The sequence below is a fragment of the Morus notabilis genome, unplaced genomic scaffold (genome assembly GCF_000414095.1).
Source record: "Morus notabilis unplaced genomic scaffold, ASM41409v2 Scaffold158, whole genome shotgun sequence".
Taxonomy (NCBI): Eukaryota; Viridiplantae; Streptophyta; class Magnoliopsida; order Rosales; family Moraceae; genus Morus; species Morus notabilis.
In genome coordinates this window covers 1-14,039 of record NW_010364156.1, presented here as the reverse complement: position 1 = coordinate 14,039, position 14,039 = coordinate 1, and the positions used below count along the sequence as shown (strand labels likewise).

At 34.0% G+C, this 14,039-nt stretch overlaps 1 protein-coding gene and 2 non-coding genes across 3 annotated transcripts; 2 read left to right on the top strand and 1 right to left on the bottom strand.

The window, feature by feature from the left end:
- Positions 1–172: 172 nt before the first annotated feature.
- On the bottom strand, positions 173–244 carry TRNAT-GGU. The gene has a single exon. It is a non-coding gene; the product is annotated as a tRNA-Thr (tRNA).
- Positions 245–1,544: 1,300 nt separating this feature from the next.
- On the top strand, positions 1,545–1,618 carry TRNAD-GUC. The gene has a single exon. It is a non-coding gene; the product is annotated as a tRNA-Asp (tRNA).
- A 10,313-nt stretch (positions 1,619–11,931) lies between these two features.
- LOC21411156 (cytochrome P450 82G1) lies at positions 11,932–14,033 on the top strand (the record flags this gene model as incomplete). The annotated part of the gene is made up of 2 exons (XM_024170634.1): positions 11,932–13,104; positions 13,496–14,033. Coding segments are annotated over exons 1-2 (1,549 nt in total), but the record flags the coding sequence as incomplete, so codon positions are not given.
- Positions 14,034–14,039: the final 6 nt, after the last annotated feature.

The window sequence follows — 14,039 nt, the reverse complement described above, 5'->3', positions numbered from 1 at the left end:
AATGTTCAACCTTATAACTATAATTACTATACTATAATAAATAGTATAATTAATAGTATAATGAATTAATATGGTTTCTTACTTATTTATTAAAAAAAAGAAAAATATTAATAAAATCTCTATTCTCCCTTCAAATATGAATACTACCGTGCTAGTTTTATGAAAAAAACAAAGCCCCTTATCGGATTTGAACCGATGACTTACGCCTTACCATGGCGTTACTCTACCACTGAGTTAAAAGGGCATATTTGATTCAATTCCTGAATAAGCCACTAATCACTATGTGTTTAGTCTATATACATATTATATGTATATAAATACATCGTATACGTTATAATATATCTTAAACGTATAGTGGTTCATTCAGGAACGATAAATTTGATTTACATAATGAGTATAGGATATACTTGTAAGTATAAGTAAAAAATTGTAAGTATAAGTAAAAAAAAAGGGGGTTTAGTGATATTTGATTTCATAAATATCAATCAATGCAAGGAATTGTTTCAAGACAGATTCTAATTGCCATCATAACGAAATTCATTTGATTGATACAGGTACCTACCAATTCAACCTAGATCCAAACTATTTCATCGAATCATTAATAAAGCGATTCAGCTTGCCCCCCAAACCAAATTCTTAGAAAAAAAAGAAAAAAAAAAAAAGATTTATTAAATAAAATAATATTAACATTATTAATAATTATTGAAATTATTAATAATATTATTTAAATTCTAAATTTAAAGAAAAAAAGAAAATAGATTTATTTATGGAATTATAAAATGTCGATTAGAATGAACGATTCAGGAATATAAATAATCAAAGAATTCTCTATAATCGTGAAAGACAGAAAGATCCTTCGCGTTGAGTCATACGATTCCATTATATTGACAATTTCAAAAAACTATTCATACTATGATCATAGTATGATGACGGTTGGGCAAGTATGCCCCCATCGTCTACCGGTTCAGGACATCTCTCTTTCAAGGAGGCAGCGGGGATTCGACTTCCCCTGGGGGTAGGGTACTACGAAAGGAAGTTGATCGTGGATTATCACTAAGCCTGGATTGATTCTTCCCGGGTCGATGCCCGAGCGGTTAATGGGGGCGGACTGTAAATTCGTTGGCAATATGTCTACGCTGGTTCAAATCCAGCTCGGCCCAATAATTCGCCGATCCACCATGAAATGATATAAGCCATTTGTTGTTCTCCAGAAATGCTCGATCCCAGTCAAAATCTCTGATATTGATATATCTTTATCCCTATCGCTATTACTCTATTTATTTTTCTTTTTTCCAACAAGTTTTGATCTTGCTAATGATCTATATTCATATCAAGATCTGGAAGTGTAAAGTCTAATGAAAAGAGTAAAGAAAAAAAAGACCTTTTTCATTGAAAGATTGACTATCCAATTAATTTGGAAATAACGACAAGATTATTAGTAATCACTGCCTCTCTTGCTAAAGTTCATATCCATATCGAAAGTATTTGAATAAAAACATAAGAATATGTATACTGTACACCTTATTTTATTATGTTATTTCCTTGGGATTGTAGTTCAATTGGTCAGAGCACCGCCCTGTCAAGGCGGAAGCTGCGGGTTCGAGCCCCGTCAGTCCCGATGGATCCAAATCCAATAAAAAAATACAGCAATTCATCTTCCATTTTTCTGTTCTGTGAAAGAAAGTACAAAGAGTAGAATTTCATTGCCAACAGGAATCCCTTTTCTTTTTATCTTTTTATTTTTTTAATTTCTATTGTTTGGCTTTGTTTGGAACCAATGATAAGTGTAAAAGCGGTTAGATGATACTTCATCAAATGATTGTACAAGGAGGGCGCTAGTTTATAGAAAGAAAGGGTGGAAAAGAATGAAAAATATAAATCAAAGTTAAAGTAAAGGGGTTTTTGATTGTATCAAAATTGACTTTGGAATTCGATATGGATAAAAGATCTTCCTATGTTATATTATTCAATTCTTGACGATGAATCAATTTGTCAGATATTGTTATTCATGATATTGATCCGATTCGATTATATCTCGATGTAATTCATCTCATTGAATTTATAGACAAAAGATTTATTATCTCTATGGGATTAAATCCCGAGTTATTGCGAATTAAAGAAAAACGAAAGGATGAAATTATGGAAGTAAATATTCTCGCATTTATTGCTACTGCACTGTTCATTCTAATTCCTACTGCTTTTTTACTTATAATATACGTAAAAACAGTAAGTCAAAGTGATTAATTTAAATTAAACTTGTGACTTTTTAGTTTTTATCAATGATTGAAGAGAAGAAATAAAATAAAAAGGATTCAAATTTCACGTTTTAAATGAAATCATCGAACTAGAATCAGCAGTATTCTATGAGATACTAGATAGTATGGTAGAAAACGATTTTTCTACCATACTAGTATTATTATTGTACTGTATAAAGTTTGCTGTATGACGATACAGGTTAATTTAATATATATCAATTGACATTATATAGATATAAATTCCATATAGAATGTACATAGTGTCATGTCCCAATCCTATTTCTTTGCTTCATCTATTTCTATTTGATTTATTTGATTTGTGTTGATTCCAATCAATTTGAAATAATCGAAAGACAGCTCTTACTCTTACGATTCTAATTCCTAGATTTCTTATCTTTTTTAATATGAATTCCGATATCCATTGAAAAAAAGAATCAAATCAATGAAAGAAAAAGAGGTATGGGTATAATAAAAGAAAATCAAGTAATCTTCTTGTTAGCATTCCAACAAAGAAGTAATTGATTAACCAGTTGACAGAGTATCCAGAGGTTCCATGGGAACTTCTTCGGATTTCGAAAAGGATTAATAAACCTCACCAATTTTAACCCTTCAACCATTATATGAAATGAAAAAAAAAGACCAGCATAAATAAAATTTTTAAAATAATAAAACAAATGGTAAGTGCGCAATATGTGACTTGCCCAAGACAATATTTTCTTATGTGTAGTATCTCCTTGTACAACCACTATGTCTATGTTGTTTCCCGTAAAAAAGTGTATCCACGTAATGTAATAACAGAACTCTTTTCTCTTTGAAGAGGAAAGACGGAAAAAAATAACAAATAAAAAGTAAAAAAAAAAGTAAAGTATATAAAAGGCTTTCGTTCTTACTCTTACTCATTGTCGATATAGAAAATTTATGAAGAATTCGATTGGAAAAGATTTCATACCATTTGGAGTACTTTCGAAATACGAACATAGGAATAATTGAAATATTTGTTTGATTGAAAGAGTTCATATGTTATTTATAGAATACATTACTCCACTAGAATCCAATACATATAACTTCGAAATGAAAATTTTTTGAAATTCAATTTTTAAATTGAAATAGTGAATTAAAAAAAAAAGTCTTTGCAGAACGATCTATAAAAAAAATTGATACAGTTTGATTCCTAAACTCAATTAGTAGTACTTCTAGAGTCCACTTCTTCCCCATACTACGAGTGAAAGGGAAAAGGTAAAGACTACCATCAAAGCAGCCCAAGCGAGACTTACTATATCCATGTGAATTATGTCCTCGATCTCTATGAAGGAATTATTCAATTATTGTTTACTAATAATAGTAGAATTACCAGCGCAGAGTCAAAAGGGGGTTCTGATCCAACACCATTGATGAAAAAATCCAATAAATCCAATTAGACCAAGTTCTAATGATTATACTAAAAGATCTCTAGTATAATCGGAAAACATTAAGTACAAGCAAAATAGGCAGAGACAGCCCTTGAAGTCTCAAAAGTATCAAAGGAATGTTAATAATATGTCAGAATAATAAGACCTATTCTTTCTTTTGTCGCCCTTCATTTCATTAATTCAAAAGTATAAAAATATAGAATCAAGCTAGATCATTATCTATCGCATACTCCTATTTTATTTCTTTTCGATTTTTCCCTTTTATTTGATCTCAATCTTACCATCTTCGATTGTCGCTATGAACCAATCGAAGACGTCCTATTACGTTCTTGACTCGAGATTATCGAAAAGTTCAAATTTATTTTTGTACTTTAGTTAAGTTAAAACTTTAATATATTAATATATAATATATAAATAAGTAAAAGTATATAAACTAAAAGTTTATATAAATATAAATTTAAGTTAAAGTAAAAGCCAATTAGCCATTCAACCGAATTACTATTGAATGAATGTCAGAGTACTCAGAGACTTTCATGAGTATGTATACAAAGTATCTTCTGCTCTTTCCGCAACTCAAAATTTCATTAGATTCTCCGTCCGGCTATCCAATCTAATTCAAGACCCAGTCAGTAGACACTACATTATCAGTAGACACTACATTAGTAGTGGAAGCTCCACAAGGGAGAAAAAGAAAATAACAATAATGTCCTCCGACTCAAGGGAGGCATTCAAGTTATAATCACGGTGTCGTGGGGGACCTTGCAAACCCTCACGTTCCGATGATTGCGCGCAAGTGGTACGCGAGCACTCGGGCCCATCAGTAAGAAAGATAAGGTAAGATAATAAAATTATGATAAGACATCATAATTAAGCATAATCAGCTCATGCATATTTATTCATGTGTACTTACAGTTATTTTGTGAGATATAGTTCCTACTTGCTGAGCGAAAGCTCAATCAGATATGTTCATGTTGTAGGTAAGAAACCTATCAGCAATTCTTGAAGGGCAATGGCGAGCGGTGGACGAATGGTGGAGATGGGAATGGATACCGCTCACGCAGTTATTTTCCGCAGTAAGTTTAAGAAAAATCATGTATATGTCTATATGATTCAAAAGTTTCAAGTATGTATGTTTAAAAAGTATACGTACATATGTATGTTAAGAAAACCAAGGTTGTAACTAACAACCCTAGTTTTGAGTATTTAAGTTTTAGAACGTTACAGTACATGCAACAAATAAATGAATTTTAAACATGACGATTTAAATGAGTAATTTTAGAAGGACTTTAAGATGTACTTGAATTTAAGATTTCTCACGAAATCCGTTTTAAAGTCAAATGAGATGGCCGATTGAAATGACTAGTTTTAGAAAAGCTTTTAAAGAGTATTTAAAACAAGAGTTCAAATGCTATTCCATTTGAAGGATATTCCTAAAAGGTTTTATCTTAACTAAAATTAAGAAAAGCTTTAAGAAATTTAGTGATTCACTTATTTGAAATTATTGTTACAAATTATGAAAGTATTCCTTCTTAAATAAAAAAAAAAAAAAAATGTTCCGCATATTTTAAGAAACCCCAGTAAGTACAAGTTAAAAAGTTTAAGTTACAGTGGCGGCCTCATAGGAGGGTCGTCACAGCTGTGGTGTCAGAGTTTCCTTTTTCATTCGATTCTTTTACTGTTTTTATGTTTGGTTTGTAATAAAGGCGATGTTGCTTTCGCCTTGTTTTAAGTATTGGATGCCGGTATGTGTCCGTCTTTGTCTTGTAATATAGGAGGTGGTTTTCCCACCATCCGGTCTTATTTGTGTCCGACTAGATTTGTATCTATGTTGTGTCGTTTATGTTCCCATTACTTGGGATATGGTCTCTGTCGAATGGTAATAATCCATCGATTAGTGGTCCCTTCTAGGGAGCTTTGTCGCGCTCGAATTTTATGTGCTAAGCGGCTTTTCCCGATTGGGTCTCATTACTTTTGTTTGTCCCATGTTCTTCATTTGTCTTTGCAGTTAGTTCCGGACAATGGTCGAGGTCGAATTCTCTTGTAATGAGTGGTCATGTGTGACTAATTTTGTGTTTGTAATGACAACTTGAAGAAAACAAAGGACAAGGAACGAAAATCTAACAATTTTTTATTAGCTTAATTTAGTGGGTGGATTTATTAAGATTGACTTTTAGGGTGCGTTTGGTTGCAGTAGGGGAATGATAACGAGAATGAAAATGAAAATGGTAATGAAATAGAATGGAAAGGAAAGATGATTCATTTATTTAGTTATACTTTTACAAATGCAATAGAATGGGATATGAATATTTTCATGCTAACAAAGTTACCCCTCTAATATAAATTACTATAATATAATATTAATATTATTATAAATATTAATATAATAATATTTATAATTATAATATTCAGGATTAATGATGAAAAAGTAAATTAAAAGAGGTTGGAATGGGAATTTCTCTCATGTGAAGAAGGAATGATAATTCATTCATTTGATGGAAAACTTATTCCATTTTAAATGGTGGCTATTCATTTTCTTAAAACCAACCAAACATGAGAATGAACCTTAATTCCTTTTCATTCGTTTCCATTCTTCCAAACTAAACATACTGTTAGTTTCTTACACTCACAATTTAGTGCATGAGATTATTTAATGATTGACTTTCTGTTGATTATAATTTATTATATTCTCACCGATTTTCATTAGACATTAGAGCAATTTTCTTGAAGGTATAAAGCATATTTTCAACATGCTGGTTGTCTTTCGCAATTTTTTCTCTTCCTACTCTTGTGTTAAATATGCTATATATGAGACGCGATTCAAACTTACTGTTCTCACATTTATTTTCCTCCCTTAAGTTGGAATTTTCTCAGTTGTCACAGCTATGTGTTTATTAATGGCGTAAATTTTCTGTTGATGTCTCTTTCCTTTCTAAATTATGTCTGTTTATTAATGGCGTAAATTTTCTGTTGATGTCGCTTTCCTTTCTAAATAATGTCGTTTATCTCCAATGCAGTCGTTTCTGCTAGTTCTTTGTAGTTTCCTGTTATTTTCCAAATATTATGTTATCGTTCGTTAGCCACACTTATCTGTCGTTCTTGCACTCTGGGTTTCTTTTTTGCATTGATTTTTTTTTCCGTGTTGTCGTTTTTACAGTTGGTATCATTTTTGTGGTTACTTTTGTTTTAGACTACCGACCTTTGTGCAGTTTTGATTTGTATGTTACTGTCATTTTCCCAGTTAACGTCGTTTTTTGTATTGTTGTCCATTTTGAATTGGTCTTTACTCTTCTATTCCATATCTTTTTATTGTCGTTCGCAGAGGGTTGTTTTGCAATAGGCGTCATATTATAGATTGCTGTTGTTTCCTGAATAATTTGTTTAGGACTATTGTCGTTTCTTGAAATGCCTGTTGTTTCTATATTATCGTTTTTCTGTGGTTACTTTTGTTTTTAGATTAATGTCGTTTGTGCAGTTTTGATTTTTTTTTTTTGCTAGTTTTATGCAGTTTTGATTGGTATGTGACTTCATTTTCCCAGTTAATGTCTTTTCTGTATTGTTGTCGATTTTGTATTGTTCTTTACTCTTTTATTCCATATAATGACGTTTTCGTAGATTCGAGTTGAGAACTTAAATTGAAAAGGGAACTTAGGTTATGTAAAAGAAAACACTATATAAAAAAATTGAATTTAAATTTAAAAAAACACCCCTAAGTATCATTTCAAACTTCACACGCTTCAAATCAAATGGCCTGGCCAACCAGATGGGACGACAGATGAGACATCATGACTTGACCATGGCATCAAGCCGAATGGAAGAGACCAAATTAAAGTCTAAGTAAGTTATACGTGAATAATGTTTAGGAAATTAAGCAATGTGTCTGCTTAACTCTTTTTTTTTTCTTTTTTTTTTTGGGGTCATTTCTTCTAAAATTGTGTGCTTTTAAGGGGGAAAAAACCTTATAGAGTGAATAGAAGACATGAACTTTAATCGATTTCTCAATAATTTTCAATAGCTTAAAAATCTTAGCCTTCTGTTTTTGTTCTCAAGAGAAATCTGTAGGTCACGTGGACAGTGGAAATTCAAATGGCATAGCTAACAACCCTTTCTTTGACTTTTATGTATGTACTGCAGAAGATGCATGACCCCATTGTCAAACAACAGAAAAAGTCACTTCAAAGGATCAGAGAGGCACCACCATGCATGAAAAATGACGAACAGTGAAAGTTTGTTTGGTGGAAAGGCCATTCAATTTCTTGGCCGCAGAGAATGACCCCAGCTTTTTGATCATGTACATATGTTTTCTTTCATCCAAAAAACATTATACCAAAAAAGTTAAATTTAAATTTTTGTGTGAAAAAATAATGTAACAATATGACTTGAGTTATATAATGAGCATATCTTAAATGTCAAAACCATTCCTTTTCTTTTCTATCTCTTCTTCTTCTCTCTCTATTGGGGGTTCTCTTTGGGTTATTTAGGGCTGGAATCCGACACCGCCACCTAGCTGACGGTTGGATTTCCGGCCAAAGAATGAGAAATCCGAGTTTCCTTGGTGAGGATTTAGGTTTTTGGGTTGGTTTCATGGCAGTTGAAGTTGGAATTTGTTGATATAGAGGGAACTGGATGTTGCACATTTGGTTACGTTTGCAGGGTACGTTCGTACACTAGCGACCACTCTCTTTCGATCTCTAAGAGTCCTTTGTTGTAGCAGATCTGAGGGTGGGAAGCGTGGGAAGAATTGTGTGAGGCAGCGACAACGCGTGGATGTCATAGATCAATGAATGTGTGATTCTCCTCTGATGCTCTTGGCCCTCTATCGGTTTACTTCGATTGGTTTTGATGGTCGTGGCGATTGACTCATCACTATTTGTTCTCTCTGTGGTGTCAGGGTTTCCTTTTACGTTCTTTTTTTTATCGTTTTTATTTTAGGTTTATAATAAAGGCGACGTTGCTTTCGCCTTGTTTTAAGTATTGGATGCCGGTATATGTCCGTCTTTGTCTTTTAATAAAAGAGGTGGTTTTCTCACCATTCGGTTTTGTTTGTGTCCAAATAGGTTTTTATCTACGTCGTGTCGTTTATGTCCCATTACTTGGGGTTTAGTCTCGGTCGACTGGTTTAATCCATCAACTAGTGGTCCCTTCTAAGGAGCTTTGTTGCACTCGAATTTTATGTGCCGAGTGGTCTTTTTCTCATTGGGTCTTAGTACTTTTGTTTGTCTCTTGTTCTTCATTCGTCTTTGCAGTTGGTTCCAGACAATGGTCGGGGTCGAATTCCCTTGTAAGGAGTGGTCATGTGCGCCTAATTTTGTGTTTGTAATTTATCATTGTAAAATGAAATTTTCCTTCAAAAAAATAAGTGACTAAATGTAATATGTCATTCGTTATCGGTGACAACCAGAAGAAAACAAAGGAAAAGGAACGAAAATCTAACATTTTTTATTTGCTCAATTTAGTGGGTGGATTTATTATGATTGGCTTCTAGTTTCTCACACTCACAATTTAGTGCATGAGATTATTTAATGATTCACTTTCTGTTGATTATAGTTTATTATATTCTTAGCAATTTTCATTAGACATTAGAGCAATTTTCTTGAGGGTATAAAGCATATTTTCAACTTGCCAGTTGTCTTTTGCAATTTTTTCTCCTCCTACTCTTGTGCTAAATATTCTATATATGATGCGCGATTCAAACTTAATGTTCTCACATTTATTCTCCTCCCTTAAGTTGGATTTTTTTCTCAGTTGTCATAGCTATCTGTTTATTAATGGCGTAAATTTTCTGTTGATGTCGCTTTCCTTTCTAAATTATATCGTTTATCTCCATTGCAGTCGTTTCTGCTTGTTCTTTGTAGTTTCCTGTTATTTTCCAAATATTATGTTATCGTTCGTTAGCCACACTTATCTGTCGTTCTTGCACTCTGGGTTTCTTTTTTGCATTGTTTTTTTTTTTTTCCCTTGTTGTCGTTTTTACAGTTGGTATCATTTTTGTGGTTACTTTTGTTTTAGACTACTGAATTTGTGCAGTTTTGATTTGTATGTTACTTTTAATTTCCCAGTTAACGGCGTTTTTTGTATTGTTGTCGATTTTGAATTGCTCTTTACTCTTTTATTCCATATCACGTCGTTTATCAATACGACTTTTATTGTCGCTCTCAGAGAGTTGTTTTGCAATAGGTGTCATTTTATAGATTGCTGTTGTTTCCTGAATAATTTGTTTAGGACTATTGTCGTTTCTTGAAATGCCTGTTGTTTCTATATTGTCCTTTTTCTGCGGTTACTTTTGTTTTTAGATTACTGTCGTTTATGCAGTTTGATGTTTTTTTTTTTTTTTTTGCTAGTTTTATGCTGTTTTGATTGGTATGTTACTTCATTTTCCCAGTTAATGTCTTTTCTGTATTGTTGTCGATTTTGTATTGGTGTTTACTCTTTTATTCATTGTCATAACGTTTTTGCATGAAAAAATAAATTTATGTAAAAAAAAATATTATAATAAAAAAATTAAATTTAAATTTTTGTGAGAAAAAATAATATAACATTAAAAAAATTTAAGTTGTAATTTGAAGTTCCCTAATATCATTTCAAACCTCACACGCTTCAAAGTAAATGGGCCGGCCTAGCAGATGGGACGATTGATGAGATATCATGACTTCACCATGGCATCAAGCCGAATGGAAGAGACCAAATCAAAGTCTAAGTAAGCATGTCATACGTAAATAATATTTAGGAAATTAAGCAATGTGTCTGCTTAACTCTTATTATTGTTATTTTTTTTTGTCATTTCTTCTCAATTTTTGTGCTTTTAAGGGGAAAAAACCTTATAGAGTTAAGAGAAGACATGAACGTTAATATATTTCTCAATAATTTTCAATACCTTAAAAAATCTTAGCCTTCTGTTTTTGTTCTCAAGATAAATCCGTAGGTCACGTGGACAGTGGAAATTCAAATGACATAGCTAACAACCCTTTCTTTGACTCATATGTATGTACTGCAGAAGATGCATGTCCCCATTGTGAAATAACAAAAAAAGTCACTTCAAAGGACCAGAAAGGCACCACCATGCATGAAATATGACGAACAGTGAAAGTTTGCGCGGTGGAAAGGCCATTCAATTTCTTGGCCACAAAGAATGACCCCAGGTTTTTGATCATGTACATATATTTTCTTTTATCCAACATATAATATATTTTCTTTTAATTTCCACAAAGGAAATTAAGCAATGTGTCTGCTTAACTCTTTTTTTTGTTTTTTGTTTTTTTCATTTCTTCTAAAATTTTGTGCTTTTAGGGGGAAAAAACTTATAGAGTTAAGAGAAGACATGAACATTAATAGATTTCTCAATAATTTTCAATAGCTTAAAAATCTTATCCTTCTGTCTTTGTTCTATAGAGAAATCTGTAGGCCACGTGGACTGTGGAAATTCAAATGACATAGCCAACAACCCTTTCTTTGACTCTTATGTATGTACAGCAGAAGAAGCAACACAAAAAGTCACTTCAAAGGACCAAAGAGCCATCATGGATGAAATGTGACGAACAGTGAAGGTTTGTGTGGTGGAAAGGCCATTCAATTTCTTGGCCACAAAGAATGATCCCAGGTTTTTGATCATGTACATATATATATATATATATATATATATATGTCCAACACATGATATATCTAGTACGTTGTATAATCCAACAAATTAGTTCTTGCACGTATGAGAGGCATATAATAATTGCCTCCTGCTTTGTTTTTTAAATTATTCCGCCTCAAGATTCTCAAAATCTGGAATGTTTATTTTCTATATTCGTCTTTAATTTTGAATTATGATTTATAGTTTTTTACAATGTTTTTCTCTCATAAAAAACACATATAAAACGAAAATAGTTATGAATCATAATTTTAAATTCATGAACCAAACGTCTACTTAACTAACTTTTCTTGGTATAATATAAATTTTAGCTGGATCGCCCTACCAAATCTTTCCCATTCGACACTAAAGATTTCTCAATAATTTTCAATAGCTTAAAAATCTTATCCTTCTGTTCTATAGAGAAATCTGTAGGCCACGTGGACAGTGGAAATTCAAATGACATAGCTAACAACCCTTTCTTTGACTCATATGTACGTACTGCAGAAGAAACAACACAAAAAGTCACTTCAAAGGACCAGAGAGGCACCACCATGCATGAAATGTGACGAACAGTATATATATATATATATATATATTGCAATTTAGATGACATATATAACAGAACTAAAAATCGTGATTCTAAATAAAATCCTTAAAATAAATGTCTCCTTAGTGGCCCTTAGCATTATTGAGGTCTATGGTTCAAACAAAACCTGACCCCCCACGAGCTCTTTATAAATAATGCACGTACTCCCAAGTCCCACGCAGAGAAGTACATACGCTGGCTAACTTAATTAGCTTTTCAAAACATAATACCATGGAGTGCTTGATCTCCTTTCCTTTACAAGCCCTAGCTCTGGCCACTTTGAGTCTCGTGCTTCTCTATGCTTCCTTCAAAATGATAATCCATCAACATGAGCCCAACAAAAGAAAACCAAAAAAGAACAATATTACAAACAAAATTTGCGTCCCTGAACCATCTGGGGCTTTGCCAATCATAGGTCATCTCCATCTTCTCGGTGGTCAAGTCCCAGTGGCTCTAATTCTCGGAGCCATGGCCGACAAATACGGCCCAATCTATTCACTCAGGCTCGGCCAACACCGAGCCCTGGTGCTGAGCAGTTGGGAACTCGTAAAAGAATGCTTCACCACAAACGACAGACTCTTCGCCAACCGCCCAAGCATAGCGGTAGGGAAGTATATGGGATACGACGGCGCCGCCTTCGCCATCTCGCCTTACGGCAATTACTGGCGCGACGTCCGCAAGATGGTCACTCTCCGGCTTCTGTCCAGCCACCGGCTCGAATCGCTCCAGCACATCCGAGCCTCGGAGGTTGGCTCGTTCATCAAGGGCTTGTACTTTGAGTACACAAAATTAGGGCTTCTGGCACCTCTGAGCGAGCTGTTGGAGCAGTTGACGTTTAACATAAACGTAAGGCTGATCGTCGGCAAGCGGTTTATCAAGAGCACCGTCGGTGATGCGGACACCGATGCGCGGAGGTTCAAGAAGGCGATAAAGGAGGCTCTGTACCTGAGTGGGGTGTTCGTGTGGTCAGACGCGATTCCGTGGGCTGAGTGTTTGGACGTCCACGGGCATGTGAACTCTATGAAGCGCGTTTTTAAGGAGATTGATCTGGTGTTAGGGAAGTGGCTCGAAGAGCATCGTCAAGCTAGAGAAGTGCTTGATGATCAACGCAGTAATGATAAGAGTAGTAACAATGGTGATGTTGAGAGGGACCTTATGGACGTTATGTTATCCAGCATTGAAGAGGACGATGCTATGTTGTCTTGTTATAGCCGTGACACTATCATTAAAGCCACAGCGTTGGTATGTTAATTAGCCTTTTTTAAAAAAATTACCTTTATCTTTATCGGTTATCATTACGTTGAAAATGTTTGACATTAAAGATTAAGTTATCCCAAACTATAATTATATATATATATTTTTAAATAAATATGATGTTATGTTTTTTTTTTATTTAAAGTAAACGAAGAGAAAAATTGGAATAACCTTTAGCACATCCAAATAAAATGACACTCATTAAAAATTTAACTCATGCTATGCACGAGTTGCATCTTTCTTCTTACTTTTATATGTTATGGGAAAATATGACCTTCTTGGATGACCGTAGAGAAAGTATAACATGATATTTACTCAATCTAATATTAATATGGGCAATTATTTTATAACTTGCTTAATCATCCTTTTCTTTTGACAGATTTTAATCCTAACCGGAACAGAAAGCACAGCTGTTACACTCATATGGGCAATCTCTTTACTATTGAACAACCCAAGTGTGATGAAGGCTGCTCAAAGGGAGTTGGACACCCACGTGGGAAGGGACAGATGGGTTCAAGAATCAGACCTCAGCAACCTCAAATTCCTCGAAGCCATTGTCAAGGAGACGATAAGGTTGTACCCGCCAGGCCCAATAACGGGGCCACGTGAGGCCACAGAAGAATGTTTCGTCGGTGGCCACCATGTCCCCAAGGGCACCCGCTTGATTGTCAACATATGGAAATTGCACCGGGACCCGCGCATGTGGGCCGACCCGTGCGAGTTCCGTCCCGAAAGGTTCATGACCACCCATGAGGACCTCAACTTTAGAGGCCAGAATTTTCAGTATATTCCTTTTAGTTCGGGTAGAAGATCATGTCCGGGGATGACACTTGGTTTGCAGGTGGTTGAACTGATGCTGGCTCGTTTGGTTCAGGGGTTTGAATTTAAAACCAAGGATGATAAGCCAGTGGACATGCGTGAAG